Raw genomic sequence first — 19,573 nt, forward strand, 5'->3', positions numbered from 1 at the left:
TTAAAAAATGTATTTTTGCAAATTGCCAGCTGTGACAGTCACTGCCACTCTTACCTGCCCTTTACCTCATCTAAAGGACAGCAGACATGTACCTGTACCACAGTGGCCACTGTAAAGCTTAAAAGCTTTGGCAACTTTTGGCTCAGCCTTCCACCACTCCTGACTGTTAAACGAACTCCATGAACTGTGATTAAATCCCCTATATACAGAGTTCCAATTTAACAGCCCCATGTTTCATGCTGTTTAAATTCTATGGACAACTGACTATACACCTACCCTGATGCAATGGCTCCACATTAATTGCACACAAGCAGCTTTCCTAAGGAAGCACTATGTAGTTTTTAAGATGACAATATTTCAAAACTAAAGAACAGTAGTAGATCCCTTTGTTAATAAAGTCAGAAAAAATAAGGAAGGTGTAAATAGGGTAAAGGAAAAAGCAGATTGTTACCTGTCCAATTTTTATGGTGTTCTGGTGTTTCTTGGCAGAGGAACTGGACAAAGCATGGTGACTTTAGAATGTAACCTTCTGTACCAGAACTATTCAGCATTCCTCAATTTGTAATTTTGTAAAGATTTTTTTAAAAAACCCAACCTCTTTTTGCAGAACACCTAGTCAGGCTATTCAATACAGTGATAAAAAGCCTTCTTGACATTCTGTTGCTTCTCCAAACAGATTTATCTTACAGCAGCCCAGAGAGTTCTAGTTACACCTGTGGTTGCCAATAACTTAGAACTTCCACTTGCCTCTTGAGGAAGCAGAGGCTGCCATTTTCTCAAAAGCCAATTTCTCCTCCAAGTCTCCTTCCAATGACAGCTTTGGTAAAGCCACCACCAGGAGACAGAACTCAGCAGTCACATGTGTTCTGACAAGGAGGTGCTCTACAAACGTGGCAGACACAGAGGTGAAGGCAAGGGAGAGAGCCTGCTGCTTGTGGGGGTCACATTAGGACACACATGAAAGTTGGTTTTGTCGGAGTTGGCTGAACATCATCCTTCAGTCACCTGTGACATGGGACTAAACCCATGAAATCAAAAGAGCATCCATGGGGTCACCTTACAGACAGGCTGGTTGGGTACATCCTTCTGGTGATAAAATACAGATTCTGGGAATCTGAAGCTTTTAAAGGAATTCAATTATGTGTAAAAGGGGCTACAGCAGCAACGCTTGAATCGCTTCCATCAATAGCTGACACCAGTTGCTTTTAAATTATTATTTTAATACAGTTACTATTAGATTAATTTGGATCCATTCAGAACCCAGCAGGATCAAAAGCAGCCCAGCTGCAGGGTGGAACAGAGGTTACTGGGCAGCCAGTTACATCTTCACCTGATGTCTTGAAAGCTGCTCAGGTGCTAAATAAAGCTTTACTGCCAAGCAAGCATAAGCTTTCTGAGATAAAATTGCAGAAGTTACATGGCAAGACATTGCAACCACTGATAGGTAATAAATACCTGGCTATACTAAGCAGTTAGAGGTCTCAGCATGTTTCCTGAAAGCACTTAAGATAACTAAAGCAGGTCATTTACCACAAGCTTGAGGATTCCTTAATATTTTTATTAACAAAATAACTACCTCCCCTCCCACCCCCAACTAACTTCAGCAGGCAACATTGTAGCTACAGGATTGCTCAGTCCTGAATGGATTTAGGCCATCCTGATCCATTTTCTTCCACGAAGCACTGCAAAGGAACAGAACTCACACACTGTGAGTCAGGATCTCTGCTCACCTTCAGATGAGATCTAGAAGCTACTGCAGTTATCTCACAAGGTCTAAGATTACATTTATTGACCATAGGAGTAAGTAAGAGAAACACAACTTCTGCTCTCTCACTTCCATGGAAGGTATTTCCCAAAATGTCTGCTGTTCTGTCTAGCAATTTCCAAAAGCATTTTGAGGTACCAGAAACTTCTGCTGAAATGAACATCTATTTTAGCCAAACAGTGGTCGCAGGTTAACTACAGAATATGAGGTCTCAAAGTCATCCTCCTATTCTTACTCAAAAGTTCCCTTTTGTGTTTTCTTAACACAAGTGACTGAGACAGCACCAAGTAACTACTAGAGGAGCAAGATAAAATAGCTATTCACTGGGAATTACCACTATCTTAAAGAGATTTATTTAGACAAACATAACCACATGTGATGAAAATAAGTGAGAAGTAAACGCTTCATTTTGCCTTGCCTAGTTCCAGTAATGCCCAAATCAGTTTTGGAAGTCCAGAAAGTCAGTTTTGAAAGCGTGTTTTTTCTTTTAAATAAACCAAGGATTTCTGCTATGGAAAAAAAAATAACATGTATGTCTTTATGTTACGTTTATAACAAGGCGTTTAAAGAAAATAGATACAGGTATTGAACTGCATCGGACATCAAAAGAAAAAAAGATTACACATACAATACAAAAATACAAAAAAATATTTTTTAGAACTTACAAACTCAAAAATTCTAAGTGGTCAAAGCTTTCCTAAAGTAATAAAAAATACACTTATAGATGCACTTTCCTTTCTGCACTCACAGGTTCAACGTTAGCATGAAGAAAGGTTTTAGAGGCAGGATGAAAGCAATTAACATTGAATTCAAGAACCAGTTCCTGGCTGACATTATTTTAGTGGTTGACACTATCAGGGATTTGATCTTAAAAAGAACCTTATGTTTGGGGTCTAGGGGAATGAATTGCTGTTGACAGTTTTTTGTTTACCAGTTCTGATAGTAAAATGTCTTGAAACCATGACATTTTAATTAAGACTGAAATTTAGCCAAAGCTTATGAGGGTCTGAAATCCTACAGCACCTTTCTGCAGTATGAAAACCAGGAAACTGAACTGACCAAACTAGTGTTACTGCTGCAAATTATTGCAGAAGGCCGACAGGTAGGAAAACGTTCAGTTGGCAACCTTTGGAAGTTGACACTGGTTAGAAGCATTGGGACTGGAAAGATAATTCTTTAACCTGATAGTGTCCACTGAGGTCACAGGCATCAAGGCATTTTATTTTAAAAAGCAAGACAGGGAAAGTGCATCTTAGATTTTTTTTCATACTTAAGCAGTGAGTTACTGATTTTTGGTGTGGCTTTTATTCCTTCTAGGCATAGTAAAGAAAAGTATTTCAACAAAATATGAAGCTTAATGTACATTAGCTGGTCTTTTTTGGTAGTGGCTTTTGGGTACCACAAGGAAATGCTAATAAGCACTACTCAAGCCTAATGATTTAAGAGGAGCACACTGAAAACATTGATTTACCTTCGCAGAGAATATTCTTTACAGACTGTATCTAATTTACAGACAAGGCCCATTTCCTTAGGATGAAACAGGCCACAGAAGGTTACACATCCTAATGAAGTTTTAAACAAAATTAGAGCTAAGTTACCAGAGCCACTCAGAGCAACATAATTCCTAGTTTGCAGAGATTTAACAAAAGGTGACTGCAGGGAGAAAAATAATCCAGGTTCTTATTATTTCCTGCATAAATTTATATTCAATAGTCCAGTAACACTTCTAGTACAAGACAATGCTCACTTTCTTTAGCAGTATCTCTACGAGTCAACTGTTTCTCCTGGTAAGAAGAGGGAGCCAGAAGTGTGAATGCGAGAGCATTCAATGTTAACCTGATTAAAGAGACAGTAACCTTTTTAACACACCTCAATTAACCACTGACCAAAAAAAAAAAAAAAAATATTAAAAAGGTACCACTCCAATTTCTTTATTGTCTGTAACCTTTTGAAACTAATCACATGGAACTACAAAATTAGCAAATGCCTTGAAATCTGTATACAAAACATAAATTACCTCTAATTTCAAACTTGGTTATTAGTGTACCACTCGAAATCTTAAAAAAGTGGCTCCAAAGATAGTCTTATACCATTCTTAAAAAAGGAAACTGTTCCTTTAACATTACACCCTCCCCTCCCCCCAAACACCCAACTCTCAATCCACATCATTTAGTTATTTTCTTGGTCATGGACGTTTCCAAGGTGAGATTTTATATTTCGTTCCCATAGCTTCTGGTTGTCAGAAAAACCATGCTTTCCTTTATTGAAGGAATTTGGTCCTGCTGATGTTGGTGTATCCCTGTGAAAAGTAAAACAGGGTAAGTTGAGAAAGGCTGCTCAACATGACACTGAAAACAACAATTTCAAATCCAACATGCCACCAGAAATGAAATGACATCATCAACCTTATTTCACTTCCTTTCCCCTTCCTTTCCTTTCCTTTCCTTCCCTCCTTTTCTGTACAGCAGGAGTCCTCACCAGCAGGAACTCTAAGCTGGCCACAAAACTCATCTCTGTAGTGGATGAGGACAGTGATGAGATAAGGCAGCAGAGGAGGTGGGAGTGGCAGCAACTGCTGCCAGCTGTGAAGAATTTATTGCAAGGGCTACAAAATTGAAGATCCAAATTTGCTACTGGAGCAAAAACTGCACTGAACAGCAGCAAGCCTCCAGGGGATTGACTTTAAAAGCAGTCTATTGTGATAACCATTTTCCAAATACAGACATTCAAAATTAAGAACAGAACCACACAGAATTGTCACAGCTGGAAAACATCTCTAAGATCATAATGTCCAACCATCAACCCTCCGAAAACGAACAAAAAACCCCACCATGCCCACCAGATCATGTTCTTATGTGCCTCATCTACACCTCCAGGGATGGGGAATCCACACTTCCCTGGACAGCCTATTCCAGCTCCTGACTCATCTCTTAGTAAAGGAATTCTTCTGAGTATCTAGTCTAAACTTCCCCGGCATCTCCAGGGCATTTCCTCTGGTGCTACCATTATTTACTTGAAAGAAAAGGCCAGCACCCACCTCCCTACAACCTCCTTTCAGGTACTTCTATAGACCTATCAGGTCTCCTCTCAGCCTCCTACAAACAAAACATTCCCAATTCCCTCAGCCTCTCCTCACAGGACTTGTTCACCAGACCCCTCACCAGCTTGGGTGCCCTTCTCTGAACTCACTCCAGCACCTCAATGTCCTTGTAGTGAGGGACCCAGAACTGAGCACAGTATTCAAGGTGCAGCCTCACCAGTGCTGAGTACAGGACACGATCACTTCCCTTCTCCTGCTGGCCACACTATTCCTGATAGCCAGGATGCTGTTGGCCTTCTTGGCCACCTGGCTACACTGCTGGCTCATGTTCAGCTGCCTGCCAACAAACACCTCCAGGTCCTTTTCCTCTGGGCAGCTTTCCAGACACTCTTCCCCAAGCCTGTGGCATTGCCTGGGGTTGTTCTGAACCTGTCCAGATCCCTCTGCAGAGCTTTCCTACCCCCAAGCAGATCAACACTCCCCCCCAGCCTGGTGTCACCTGCAAATTTGCTGAGGAAGCATTTGATTGTCTTTATCTAGACTGTTGATGAAGATATTGAACAAATCCCTAACTTAAGTGAGGCCTCCTCTGAAAATGTCCCTATTTATTTTAGGATTAGTTCAGTAATTAAACATACAGCAAGCAGAATTACTTATATTTGTTTTAAAAGTAAACAAGCTACTTTTTGTCTCTCTGAAAGAGAGAATTCTCTTCTTCCCCTTGCATGGGAGTTTAAAAATCTGAGCAGATTTTTAGGGCACTTATAAATTGCACTTTAGAACAATTTATAAAACGGCAAACCAGAAAGATACAAAGTTTATCAGCAAGCAGGAACTCCCACCTATCACTTTTCAAAGGAGAAAGTTAGCTAGAATGTAATTTAAACTCAATTTCTTCCTCAGAAAGATGGCTGCAAATAGGACTCAAAGTGCAAATGCAAATGTACTACTTGTACTCTACAGACGAAACATTAGAAAATATCTGTATTAAAATCTTCTTGGTTTTGGAGAAACTTTCAGAACCTATTCTATCTTCTTGAATTTCTAAACCATTTGCAAGATCTGACCTGTGCTCAAGAAAGCATCCTCATGCATTCAAGCCTTCTTCAAACCACAGTTAACCTACCTTCCAATGTTCTTCATGCGCATCTTAGCTTCTGGAGGCATTTCTTCTGGTTCACTCTACGGAGAGAAAGGAGGTTACAGTGTGGCTGCCTGCAATCTTTGCAGCATTTCAAATTACAACACACAGTATAGACTATAGCCCTACAGGAAAGCAACGTGACTTAGGACAGAACAGAGGTTCTACAACTTTATAGAAAGAAATACAAATTCCTTTGTTAACCTCTGTGTAAGAGCAGTAGCACAACGATAAAATATTTATCAAACAGAAAGAAGCACAAATTTTCTTCACTTCCCCTCTAGGAAGCCCAGGAAAATAAATCATTAATTCAAACTATGTCATGCATCTCATTTTGAGGGAAAAGTTAACAGCACTTTAATGATTTCTTGAACCAATACAGAGCTACAAAGCTGTACACTGTTAAACAGAAACACCACAGATATTTCTAGGTTGAAAAACCTGCTCTCTCTGCCTAACTCTGCCTCAGAATGGTACTTCTCCTTGTTTTTATTAAGCTTATTACTTACATCTTCATCTTCATTGAAAGCTGCTGCTACAGAAAGGGTTTTTGGAGCAAGGGTTGGAACAGGCTCTTTAGGCTTCTGAAAAATACCAAATGCACAAGTAAAGTAAATTTACTAACTCAAAAAAAACCCTACCCTTGCATTTTTCAAGTATTTTAGTAAAATTTTGGTAAAATGTCTTCTCCTCAATGGGCAACAAGGGATAAAGTGGTTTTGTTTGAATCCAGCAGATAAAGGTATCTCTCAAATGAAAAAGGAAAATGGCTGCTCCTTTGCACAGGACACACTCTGAAATGCAAGCCGACACCTCTCCTGTTACAAATTCCCAGCAGCAAGACTTAACTTTCTAGCACACTGCAGGGGGGTATGCAGCCACTGGTGCATGACATGAACAATTAAATCAGAACCTGAATAAACTGTGGCATTTAAAATGTTACTGTTATTATTTCCATTATTCTCTTGGAGTATTCTTATTCATCAGTACTAGGAAAATGAATGTTGTTTTTTTTCCTTGCCTTATAACAAGAAAACAGCTTTCTAGTTAAAAGCAATTCAACACTTTTAAACTAGTATCAGTTTGCATCATACAGTCCAATTAATATAGAGCTCCTTTAAAAGTATTAGTTTGATTTCTAATACATTCCTGTATTTAAAGTTGGAGAAGCTACTGAACTCAGGATTGCTACATGTAGTACATTAGAGACAATGACAGTAACTTCAAGACCACCAAGACAGAACTGAGTCATCAGTAACAGTTTGGTTCTACAATACTACCAATTATACAGTTCAATCACAGACTTTCTCCATTTTTATTTCATTGGTGATTATTTCATATGGAATCAGTTTCAAAGCTGATACTGCAGCAGAGTCCTACACCAGCAGCAGTGTACAGTGTAAATACTGTGCTGGTTTTTAAAGAGAAACAGGTTAACTTTCAGCACTGTCAGTCACCAACTAAATTGAGCCAGAAATTGAACCATATTTACTGCAGCTGGAAGTATCTTTCTGTGTGAGAAATCCGAGCTTCCTGGTGGCTCAGAGAAGGCAGCTTTGTCAATTTTTTTAAAGTCTGAGCTGACCTGATTGCATTTATATCCTAGAACACTGCCAGCCCACATCTTGCTCCCATCTCAAAATAACAGAGCACTCCTCATCTTTTGCAGGTCTGTAAAATGCTGGCATTGCAGGTGCAAACCTTTCATGATTACAGTTTAAATTTAATCCAGACAAGGATTTATAGTGTATCCATCACAGTGATATATGGGTGGTGTAAATGAACTTTACATAGAAAGGCAGCATATGGCTTGTCCTTGCCCAAGCTAGTAGAGGACTGCTTTGGTAGTCAAGAGAGAAGTATCAAATTCACATCTGAGCAAGCCCAAGGATATCTTGTACTGGATTAATAGAAGGGAACAGAATTCTTAGGGCCCTGCATAGCAAAGCATATAGTATAAATGAATCACATTGACCTTGCAAAGAAGAGGCAAAGTCATTGAATAATAAACTAGAGTTCTCCATGCTAAAATAAGATCTTTGGAGTGGAAGATGACCTATTAAGCCATCTAGGAGACTACTTGCTTTTCTGTAGCTTTAGGCATCCTATGCGATGAAGCTCCCAGCGCTCATTTCAAAGTAGCCTGAACAGTTAACAAGTCTGCTCATTTCCCTCAGGAAATCATTCCAGACTTATCAAATCTCATTACAAGATTATTCTGTATGTTCACAGGGCTACAGTTCATTTCAATCAAATCTTATGCTTCCTGAGACAACTGACCTAGTATTAATCACCTTGAAGTACTTACACATGAATGACTAGCTGGCCCCGCAATGCATTTTTAAACTTTATCAAAGTTACCCACATTTGATTCAAGGCTCCTCTTTCACAACTACGCCTCCCCAAGGTGCTTCTTCCTTCCCCTTTGCCTCACTTTCCATAAAATAAAAAGCCCTCAGAACACTTACATTTGCTCCTAGTTTGATGGATATTGCGGATGCCTTCTTTGCTGTCTGACTGCCTATGGAAAATCCAAACTTGGACATTTTGGCAGGAGCAGGCTTAGTGGTGAAGTCTTCAGCTTCTTCATTAGCTGCCCGTTTCTCTGCGCTGCGACTCGAACTTTCTCCTCCATTACTGGAAGAAACAGTCTTAGTTTTCACAGGTTTTTCTGCCTCTTCTTCAGGTCCTGGTGAAGTCGAAACAACTTACCAAGATGAGCTATTTTTACTGAGCAGATTGATGGGAGCAGCAACCTCAAAAAGCATTATACTTTGGGTGCAATAGGTAAGGTGTTTTTAGCGACAGCAGTTTCCACCAATGTACATTTAGTGAACAGCAAAACACAAAGAGGAGAAGAAACTGAAAGCACTCCACTACTTGGTAAAGAACTTCTTGTGTATGAGCCAGGAAAACAATCTTGAAGCATCATCTCTTTACTTAGTATGGAAGACAAAGTTCATGTAGTAAATTAAATGTAGATCACTAAATCTTTTTAGGGTTTAAGTTGTCATAGATAAGCTTTCACAACTGGAATCACAATTCCAAATCTAGAGTAGATAATCTAAGTTAAAATTAATTCTACTAAATTCCTACAAAAACATGTCCATGCCAGTCTCTAGGCTTGTCTGGCACAACTCTAAAATCATGGAAGTGACTACAGTGAGGCCGGCTGTCTCAATCATGTTTCAAGTCACTGCTTGTCCGCATCTCATCTGTAATAAATTTGCCAAGCTCTGCTTGAGGAAGGAATAAACACTAGAAAAACATATATATATAAATTTCATCTTTTCTGGTTTTGTATGAAGTAATGGAAAACATAGCAGCTGATCAAAGATTTACAGAGAGGAAAAAAACACTCAAGTAACATTTTCATTCTTATACACTCAGATTCTTCATCTATACCAAGAGACAAAGGTGTCCTTGGAAAGCTCATGCTGAGCACAGTAAATGCTTCAGCAAAAAAAAACAAACCAAAACAAAAAAAAACCCCAACATTTTTTTGCTGCTGCAGTGAGCAAATCACTGCAGTATCAAAAAAGAAAAAAAAATAAAAAATCCACACCACACACTGGGGAATGGACAGGAAAAGTGCTCGTACTATCAGTTTAAGAAAAACTGGAGTAGCGCTGGTTCCTCATTATATCAAGTGGAGGACAGGACCCTTCGTGCACAACAAATTCAGATCATCAAGGAATAAAGCTCTTTGCACTGCTCCTTAACAGCAAAAAGCTATTAAGATAGAACAATGGGAGAGAAGCTAGTCTGAAATGGGGGTCAACAGGACTGTAGCTCTGAGGAAAAAAAGGAAGAAAAACATCAAAAGTAAGAAAAATGAGGCACATTTCCAAAATCTATATGCATTTCCAAAATCAGAAGCAGCAGAATGCACCCCTTGCACTCCACACTTCCAGCTACTGAGTTCCAAAATGACTGGAACAAAAACAGATTTAGTGTTCATCTTTGGAAACATGGCATACCACACACAGAAAAAAAGAAAACCTAGAAGACAACAGCTTTAATCAGTTTCACGCTGTTAAAAATGGTGCTAATCTGCACCACTAGAAATTTGATCCAGAAAGTATAGATATAAAGGTGACAAAAAAAGAAGAGAAACAAGCAAAATTTACACAAGTGACCTTGGGTACTGGTTGCTGTCTTAGCAGAGTTTTCCAAACAGCAGTCAGTAAGGCTATGAGAAGCTCTTTACAGCTAATCCATGAAATCACATTTAGCAGAATATTCAATTACAACTCCAGTCTAGGTACACTATAAACTGTAGAGTGAACTGAGGGTAGGCAGAGGCATCGAGACACTGGCCTTTAAAGTGTTGGAACCATGGGCCTATGTGTTTTCTTTTCCATAAAATACAAAATCCACAGCAGCCCAAAACTCAGGACACACTAGGCCAGTCCAGGTCCCTAAGCCTATGCTAGCCTGAAGCTAATTACACCACAGATTGCTTCTTTGACTGCAAATTTTAGCATATTGCTAAGCACAAGATGAACCCAAACACAGTCTATCCCCATCTGATTTCCCACCAATACGTTCAATGGCTTCTTTCTCAAAATTAGCTCCTACATTAATGCATTCTGAATCTTACTTCTCCAGGCTACACTTAGGAAGAACTGTAGACTGCTGGAAGAAATAAGCTTACTTGCTAAATGGGAGCCATAGATGGATCATAGTAATAAAAAGCTCTCCCACAGATGATTTTTTCTCATTAGTATTAACAAGCTGTGTAGACAACCTCTACTATCCAAGTGGTTTAAATGACAAGACTGACAGTGCTAATTTACAGCATTTTAGGATCTCTCACTCCTGAGAGTAAGACCATTGGTGGCAGCGGTGAGAAGAGACCAGTCACAACTAAGTTAAGGTGAAGCCCACTGATCTTAGCAAAAGCTGAAGATTAAATTGCTCTCAAAAATCATCAGGGAGTACCTATCTTTCCTACGGGTCAACATACCCTTACTTGTTAAGATCATGTTTCAGTGCACTAAGTAGCACACAGCATGGTGGGGATATCTGACATACTGATGCTGTCCAGTTACAGTAATACTAATATTTAAAAACAAACAAACAAGAAAACAAAAACCCCAACAGCCAACCCACCAAAAAACAAAACCGAAAAAACCCAACAGGGACTCAGGAGTCAAGGAACTACCTATAATCAGGTACTACTATTCCTATTTAAGTGATTATCAGAAATAACATTTGCTGTTAAGGCTATCCTAATTGGTTTACAAACTTAATTTCATCCTTCAACAGATAAAAGCAAAAATAAAATGCCCTCTGCCTACAGATATACTTCAAACAAACAAACAAAAAATACAGGAAAGGGAAGCCTTATCTTTGAAGAGACGCTTTCTTATCGATTTCAAATCAGGGGAAGAAAGAAAAAATATTAAAAAATTTAGGTGAGCTCATAAGTAGCAGGGAAGACGACAGGAATGTCTAAGTCATAACATGAATAATATAAAAGCAAACAGAGAACTTGTGGATTGTTGCCAAGCAAAAAACCCCAGGATGCTTAAAACAGCAGATTCTTGAAAAAGTACCAGCGCTGTTAAAACCTAATCTTTATGGTGTTTTCTTCATCCTTGCCAGCAAGAGAGAAATTTCTCTCACTCCACGGCAAAAACTATTCCGTATATTTTTGAGAGAGAGAAACAACGCAATTACGTGTACAAGGAGAAGCTGGTAGATTTTTTAAAAGTCTCCTGGAAGGCTGAGGCTAACCCTCACGCGTGAGGACAGCGGGCCCAGACCTCGGCCTCTCCTCCAGCGCAGCCCCCTCAGGCCCGGGCCGCCCCCTTTCCCCGCAGGGCCGGGCACCACACCGCCGTGCCCAGGCCTGCCCGGCCGGGGACGGCACCCCGGGACCCCCCCATCCCTGAGGGACCGGCCTAGGCCCCCTGCCCACCCCGTAACTACGCGGCGAGAGGCGCTACGTGTTCACCTCCTCCGAGCTGCGGCCGCTTCGCCTTCTCCCCCTCAGCTCTGCCGTCCGCCATTTTCCCCCGCCTCCACCTCCCGCGCCGCGCATGCGCACGGCCCCGCCGCGGCTCTGCCGCCCCTCGGCCCTCCTTCCACCATAGAGAAAGAGCGGGCGGGGGACAGAGCGGCCCGGGCCTGCTCCGCCTCCCGTGGCGCAGTGGGCGTGACGGGCCCCGGAAGCTTCGCTCAGGGAACCGGCAGGAAAGGCGGGAAAGCTTCGAGACACCGCCCTGAGGCGCTTCCGGGGGGTAGGCCCGGGCGCGAGCAGTGCGGGGCACGCGGCAGCCGTTTGCATCCCGCGGAGCGGAGTTGGAGTCTTGACGTCACTCTTTACCTCCCCTCCCTTCTGACGTCACACGCAGAACCCCCGCGTCACTGCTGTGCTGAAGAAGCGGGCCCAAGCACAGCAGGGCTCACAACTACCCTGCCCTCCCCCTAGGCCCGCGGAGTGAAAAACTCCTCCCGTGTTTCACCCACCCGAGTTCGGGCGGGCCACGACGTCATTTTCTCCTCAGCGCATCAAAGGAAACCACCTCACAGTTCGGAAGAGGCCTTTTCACGGAGAAAGAGCCAGCAAGAGCAGGCATACCCCAGCAGCCAGCGGCTCCGCCTCATCTCTTCCTCGTCCCCTCCCTTTCCTGAGGAAAAACTGGGGCTGTTCGAGCCAGGCAGCCCCACACTCACCCGGCCCCGACACATCCTCCCCCTTCCAACCCATCCTTGCATCAGGGAACAGATCATCACTAACCCCTTGCATGTTTGAAGCTTGCTGTTCAAAATTACATTCCCAGAGTTTTTTAATTCATCCAGACAAACCCCACCTTCTGCCATCACTGACTCCCAGCGCTGGGGTAGTCACCCAGATTGTTGTGGCTCTGCAGCCTGAGCACAGGCTTTCACAGTGACCAATGCATTATCAGCTCTCAGAAAGATTACAAGGAAGCATTTACTAACATATATCTGTATCATCTCAAAGTTCCAGCATTTTGAGAGATCTACATTACATGGATTGAAAACACAGGCAATTCTAGGATAAATGTCTGACACAAAAGTACATAAGGTATTTTTTGTGGCAGGGTCAAGAAAATGTTTACTATACCTTCGAAAGAGGTGTGAGAAACCTCTGATTTGTGCCAGATAGAACACCCAGGAAGCACGCAACTCCCCAAACTCATACTTGGTTCAAACCACTTGTTTTTAGCTCAGCTATTAAAAGTCAGTTCATCTACACTCCAAAAGAGGACCCAGGAAGTAAGGGGGAAAGGTCTCAGCTAATTTTTTAGAAGACTGGATGGCCTTCACCTGCAAACAAACCCAAGGCACTATTCTCTGAAGAAAAACCTTTCATTCAGTCATTTACCCTTGTTGCAGTACAACTCAACTGAACAGATTTCTATTCTTTGTGCAGAGCAATTTTTTAAGAACAGATTATCTCATTTCTCTTACATAATTTCAATGATCTGTGAATAAATTCAAACACCTGAGATCCTAAGATAATTTTTTAAAAATCCGTAACAAAGGTCCTTTCAAAATTGACCAACAAAGGTGTTTTTAAAGATAAACAGCTGAACACAGTTCCAGAAGTTGCGAGAAACTGGAGCATTCAAGGGCACAAGTTGCTTGTAAGAAGTAATTTTCTTCCCTATCACTCTATTTTTGCGTTAGCTTCTTAGAGTAGTTCTTGGCAAACTGCTTTTGCACTTCTTGCTGTGTCTTTCCAAGTTTAAGCATGTTGATCAGGTTTAAGGTTTTTTTCAGTTCATGCACAGGTCTGCTAACAAAGCCACAGTATTTCCTTTTCGGGACAAATTCCAGAGCCTTCTTCCAGTCTCCGGTATCTTTCAACGTTAACAAAATATGCATCATTTGATCCAGTGTGAGATTTTTGGCACCACTATTCCAAAGCAAGTACTTCTCCAACGGAAGGGCAGCAGTCTCCAGCCCCAGTCGCTTTGCCCGTGCTAAAGAAACTCCTGTCTTTATACTCTTGTCGACCATTGACCCAATAATGTAGACTTTATCATGATCAAACGTTTTCATTACTTTGGGAGAATCAGCAGTTAGGTAGATGAGCTTATCCTTTGGAAAGATTTCTGTGTAGCACTGGTCAGTCACTGTGATAAGCAATTTGTCCCATGCCTCTCTATAATGCTTGATGAATTCCTTACAATAGAGGCTGTCATCTTTCAAGTTACAGAAGTGGATGTGGAAAGGATCCACGGATCTTCGATTGCTGCTTTCACTCAACACTAACTGTCTGACTGTGTTTGCAACTTCTCGGACAGACATATCATTTTCGTAAGACATGTCAAATATGAGGGGCTGGCCAAACACCATAGATTGAGCAGCCCTCCAATTGTATGCTCTGTCCATTGAGCTGGCCCACAAACATACGAATGAAGTGTTTTTGGTCTTACCGGTTTCTGACGCTTGCTCTTGCGTGGCCAGCTTCCTTTCTCTTTTCTCTTCCATCTTTCTTTTGTCGTTTTTCTTGTAAAGTTCTTTGAGGTGCAAATATTTTAAATACTTCTTTTTGGCCGACTTGGAAGGACATTCCATGAAGGTTTTTAGCTGTTCGTCACTCATATTTTCTGGAACTGATCTGCCAGCTAGTCTCCACATCTCCAAAATCTCACGAGCAGCAGCCAAAGCAGAAAGTTCCTTAGGCTCGGAGACCGTTTCACTGACTTCTTCTTGCAACCCAGACTTCATTACCTTCTTCCACGCATCTAAATCTATTTTTTCTGAGGGACTGCATGAATTGTCCTGCTTCAGGCACAGTGATAAACTTAGAGTTCTACTTAGTGGAAACAAATCCTTGTTCATCCCATGTTGTGCAGCAAATGGAAGGACAGAACTTCTTATGATTTTTTTCAGAAGCACGTTAGCAGACTGCATGCTTAGACATGCACTGTGTTCAAACACTTATCAGCAAGTCACCTGCAGAAGAGGAAAAAAATCTTACATAAGAAATAAAAAAGAAAACACACACAGATTTTCATCCTTATTAATAATGACAATGTTCTTGGAGAACACAAGAAATTCCTGCTTCCACTATTACTTTTCTATGGTTTTCTAAATAAAAACAGCATGCACAGCATTATTGTAAAGAGATATGGTTAGCTCTGCTCATTAAACCAACTAAACATTCTGTGATTCCATACTTAGTGCAATTCAAAAAAGTCTTCAAACAACCTTAAAATATCGTCTGAGATCTATTTAAATTATCTGTATCGTGACAAATAAGACCCTTCCCAAACAAAGCAAGCAAAATGCTGGTTGGATTCCAAAAATATTAAACTTTGAAAAGTTGCTTCATCTTGGAACATTTTCTGAAAAAAACAGCATTACAGAAGCTAAAAGACTTGGGTTTCTATAGCCGTGAGAAGAACTTACAGCACCTTCCAGTACCAGAAGGAGGCCTACAAAAAAGCTGGGGAGGGACTTTTCATGAGGGCATGTAGCAATAGCACAAGAAGCAATGACTTTAAACTGGAAGAGGGTAGATTTAGGTTAGATACAAGGAAGGAATTCTTTACATTTTGAAGGTGGTGAGACACTGGTAGGTTGTCCAGTGGAGCCAAGGCTGCCCCATCCCTGTTCAAGGCCAGGCTGGATGGGGCTTTGAGCAACCTGGTCCAGTGGAAGGTGTCTCTGCTCATGAAGGGGGGATCAGAACTTAATGATCTTTAAGATAACTTCCAAATCAAACCATCCTGTGATTCTTTTCTTTTGGGAACTCTCTAGTGGCAACATGTAGTACTTAAGTTCTGTGCATCTCTTCTATACATTTCCACACTGCAGGATATTTACCAAGCCAACACTACTGTCAATGAAGGCACTCCATGTCCTGTCAGCCCCCAGTTTCTAGCTTGCTCTGTCAGCAGTGCAAGCATTCAGATGACCACATCATAAGTCAAATCAGAGAACCCTTCTTAGGGACAACTAAGCTAAGCAGCTAACCAGGAGATGAAGAAAGGAAAAAACAAAAAGCTAGATATTACACCAGCCAAATGAGTCTCCACACCTGGGTATGGGGACAACTCCTAGAAATGAGATGACAGAATAAATAGCTAGTGTAGGAAAAGACCATTTCTTTTATTTTCCTTAAATTGCCTATGAAGCAGATGTTGGCACATTAAGCTAAGGATGTGAAACTCGAAGTCCCATTATTTCGTACACATTTGTATTTAAAAGGTCTGCAAAAAGACCAAAATGCGTAATATTTCCCTCATTCTACGCTAACATACTTAAAATTTTAAAAGCAAAATTCATGATCTCCCTAATAACTTACCACCTGAAAATAAGCTAATATACAGAAGACCAAGTTATATCCTGTGTTTGTGTTATAAACATACCTGCCCAGATAAAGAGCCACAGAAAGAACAGAGTATTATTAGGAAACATCAACTGGCATGCATTTTATCATACTGTAATTGGTCAAACTGCTGACTGTCCTTTCACTTTCTAATGTTACCAAGAGAAAACAAAACCAAAAAAAGCAACAAAACTAACAGTGTTAAGAGAAAATTCATGTTACATGAGCTATGTTCCTAATTCTATATTTAAGTGTTAAATATACTGACAAAGTAATAATAAAAAACAAGTATGCTGTCCAGCTTGGAGAAAACAAGAGATCAGTTCCTCAACTAGTATTACTGGATCTCCAACTAAGTCAACAGTTGAAAAGTAGATTTACATAGTGTGAATCCTTGATGAGAGTTTTGTAAAGCCAAACTAGCTTTCAGTGTACAACATGCACGCTATCATGTAATTAATGACTTTAAATCTCTTTGAAGAACCTATATTTACAAGACTGAAAATATTTTTCTGGGTTTGTTTTGTTTTTTTTTTTAATATAATTTTACTGTAACTAACGCCAGAGACAGAAAAGCCCTTTACTGATATTTCAGAAATCGAATAATTCGTCTGCCCCGCCCAGCATGGGCGCTCACACCTGGCTGTCCTCAGGCCGAAACCGGGTGTGGGGACGCGGCACTCCTGCCTCTCTAACAGCTTTTAAACCATCTCCCAGTTGTATCGAACCCCCACCAACGAGGCAACACCTCAAAGCACCGCGCCGAGCCCCTCAGCACTGCAGGCACCCCGCACCCCCCTGCCAACGCGGGCACCAGCGGGAGGCGGGCGGCCCCCGGAGCACAGCGCAGCACCTCCGATCCGCGCCCGCCTAGGAAGGGCGGGCTGGGCAACACGGCAGGGAGGCGACAGGGCTCTCCCAAGGTGTTCGGGAGCCACAGACGGGCCGAGAAGGGCGGCATGACGGGGTAGCCCGGGCCCGCGGGCGAGCGTCTCGCCGGTACGCGCGGCGGGGACAAACACGGGGCAGGAGAGGCCCTCCCTGTCCAGCGGCTGCGCCCGCACCTGCCCGAGCTCCAGCCGCGTTCCAGCTCGCCTTGCCTCCGTCTTGTCCGGCCCGGGATGGGGAGGGAAGGGGGCGAAGAGAAGCCTCTGCGCGGCCCACACGGCTACCGATCTCCCTGCGGCGGCAGCACCACCACCACCGTCTCCGCCATGCCGAGCGCACCTCACGGGGACCGGGATGCGCATGCCCCGGGAGCACCCGGTCCGCTCCCCCTTCTTGCCCGGGCGCGGCGCCGTGCTGGTTGGGGTTCCGCGGCTCCACGGCGAAGGTTCCGTCCCTCTCTTCTGTTCCCTATCGTTGGGCCTTGAGTAGTGCCGAGGTCCCCCAGAGCAGGCCCGGTCTACACCGGGAGCCCGCGGCGAGCCACCAGGCCCTTGAGAGGGCTGCCGGGGGGATCCTGCCGCTCCCCTTGGTGCGGGGAGGGGGCTGGGGGTCGCGTTTGGGTCTTGCCGTGGCGTGGGGCAGGCGCGGGAGGCCGAAGGGTTTGTCTTTATTTATGGTTTTTATTTGTTTAGTTTTGTTATTTAATAGCACGGAGAACCTTCGATGTTTTTTTGACGCATTTGTTTTTTTTTCTCTCCGTCGGGTAGGGATTTTAGTGGAAGCTGTGGTCTGTCGGGATGAGTTTTCTGCTGCCCAAGCTGAGCTGTAAAAGGGAAGTGGATCAGGCAATAAAAAGCGTTGCCGAGAAGGTTTTGGTTCTCCGGTTTGGGAGAGATAACGATGCTGTTTGCCTGCAGCTTGATGATATTGTAAGAGAAATTACTTTTTGGGGTTTTTTTTCTCTTTAATTTTGAAAAAATAAACTCTACTTGTATGTTGCATACAAGTGAAAGTCACGTTGCATTTGAATAACACGGTGTCACATGAAAATTTTGGTAACATAAAATATACTATACTCTTAGAACAGGTTGAAAATTAAGCAAATGTTTTTATTATTGTAATTGGTGTACAATGTGATTGAAGTAGAGGAGACATTCTAGCACTGCTTGAACTGAAAATACGTAAGAGAAACTGGCTTACTCACTGCCCTTCTTCATCTTGTGTCTCAATCCATTTGTCATCCTTTCTCATTCTTTTCAGCTTGCAAAGACAGCTCATGACCTCAGTAAAATGGCAGTCATTTACCTTGTGGATGTGGACAATGTTCCTGTGTACACCCAGTATTTTGACATCAGTTATATTCCATCTACTGTATTTTTCTTCAATGGACAACACATGAAAGTTGATTATGGGTATGTAATCCTACCTGGTACTATGTTCTGTATAGATCCTTCTCTATGTCACCTCGTTTAGCCAAGGTAATGTTTAAAACTGTGATATTGTTACCAGCATCTCTACTGAGAACTCTCTAGGAAGCCAGAAGGACTCCGACTTCAGAAATATTTTGATATATGACCTGATGCAATAAGTGTCAGCTGTGAAATTCACATGACTCTGAAAAAAAAAGTCTGGTATAATTCTTAGACATGACAGTGCACCTTTTAATCTTTGGAGATCACATTATATTCCTGACTGGTTTATGCCATTACCACTGTGGTTCATTCTTTCAGAATGACCAAATCAGAACCTCTAATTTCATTGTACGTCTTTTCTTGTCTTTAGGTGGTTTTGCATTGAACACTTTAACATTACAATTTTACCTTTATCTTATGCTTATGTTTAGGTCTCCAGATCATACCAAATTTATAGGAAGCTTCAAAACAAAGCAAGACTTCATAGATTTGATTGAAGTGATTTACCGTGGAGCAATGCGTGGAAAGCTCATTGTGAGAAGTCCAATTGATCCCAATAACATTCCTAAATATGACCTTCTCTACCAAGGAATTTGAGAGGTTGACCCAAGGTAAAGTATTTACAGAAATGACCGATGCTCCAGATCCCTTTTTTTCTTCAAGCATTTTTAGCCACCTCTGATGCTGTGGGACAGTTTAAGCATTTGTGCTGAAGGATCATATTGGTCTCCTTCTGAAGACAGACATTCTGTCACCATATACTGACCTTGTAAATAAATCTGCATGTTCAGGCAATTGACTGTTCTTTGAGTTGCATGCTGACCAGCACCTACAAAAGAGGCAGGTTGTATGCATCCTCAGTGACAGCATCTCCAGTGTAATGTTCACAAGTGAATTAAAGCACCATATATTCTAAATTGTTTATTTAGTACCTTTTTCATTCAGGTATCATAGCAGTAAACCTGACTTAACTTAAAAAGTTATGCTCGCTCTCAAGAGTACTGAACAG

General features: G+C 42.0%; 3 protein-coding genes across 8 annotated transcripts; 1 reads left to right on the top strand and 2 right to left on the bottom strand.

Annotated features, from left to right (window-relative positions):
- Positions 1-2,095: 2,095 nt before the first annotated feature.
- Positions 2,096-12,029, bottom strand: PCNP (PEST proteolytic signal containing nuclear protein). Of its 2 annotated transcripts, none has more exons than XM_071758165.1 (5): positions 11,909-12,029; positions 8,415-8,635; positions 6,456-6,530; positions 5,932-5,987; positions 2,096-4,064 (listed from the first exon to the last, which is right to left on the bottom strand). In XM_071758165.1, exons 1-5 carry the CDS (start codon positions 11,961-11,963, stop codon positions 3,935-3,937), a joined length of 537 nt encoding a protein of 178 aa, XP_071614266.1. In that variant the 5' UTR covers positions 11,964-12,029; the 3' UTR covers positions 2,096-3,934. The 2 variants fall into 2 exon arrangements, with proteins under 2 accessions (XP_071614266.1, XP_071614271.1); XM_071758170.1 differs by lacking the exon at positions 11,909-12,029 and adding an exon at positions 8,659-8,840 and having other exon boundaries at positions 2,299-4,064; positions 8,415-8,583.
- Positions 12,030-12,877: 848 nt separating this feature from the next.
- Positions 12,878-17,515, bottom strand: TRMT10C (tRNA methyltransferase 10C, mitochondrial RNase P subunit). 4 transcript variants are annotated; one of them, XM_071758290.1, is made up of 2 exons: positions 17,492-17,515; positions 12,878-14,886 (listed from the first exon to the last, which is right to left on the bottom strand). In XM_071758290.1, exon 2 carries the CDS (start codon positions 14,842-14,844, stop codon positions 13,597-13,599), a length of 1,248 nt encoding a protein of 415 aa, XP_071614391.1. In that variant the 5' UTR covers positions 14,845-14,886; positions 17,492-17,515; the 3' UTR covers positions 12,878-13,596. The 4 variants fall into 4 exon arrangements, with proteins under 4 accessions (XP_071614391.1, XP_071614398.1, XP_071614377.1 ...); XM_071758297.1 differs by lacking the exon at positions 17,492-17,515 and adding an exon at positions 17,329-17,466; XM_071758276.1 differs by lacking the exon at positions 17,492-17,515 and adding an exon at positions 17,118-17,255.
- On the top strand, positions 17,462-19,481 carry TXNL4B (thioredoxin like 4B). 2 transcript variants are annotated; one of them, XM_071758318.1, is made up of 4 exons: positions 17,462-17,597; positions 17,920-18,081; positions 18,413-18,564; positions 18,996-19,481. In XM_071758318.1, exons 2-4 carry the CDS (start codon positions 17,950-17,952, stop codon positions 19,159-19,161), a joined length of 450 nt encoding a protein of 149 aa, XP_071614419.1. In that variant the 5' UTR covers positions 17,462-17,597; positions 17,920-17,949; the 3' UTR covers positions 19,162-19,481. The 2 variants fall into 2 exon arrangements, with proteins under 2 accessions (XP_071614419.1, XP_071614428.1); XM_071758327.1 differs by lacking the exon at positions 17,462-17,597 and adding an exon at positions 17,598-17,811.
- Positions 19,482-19,573: the final 92 nt, after the last annotated feature.

The sequence above is a fragment of the Heliangelus exortis genome, chromosome 1 (assembly GCF_036169615.1).
Source record: "Heliangelus exortis chromosome 1, bHelExo1.hap1, whole genome shotgun sequence".
Taxonomy (NCBI): Eukaryota; Metazoa; Chordata; class Aves; order Apodiformes; family Trochilidae; genus Heliangelus; species Heliangelus exortis.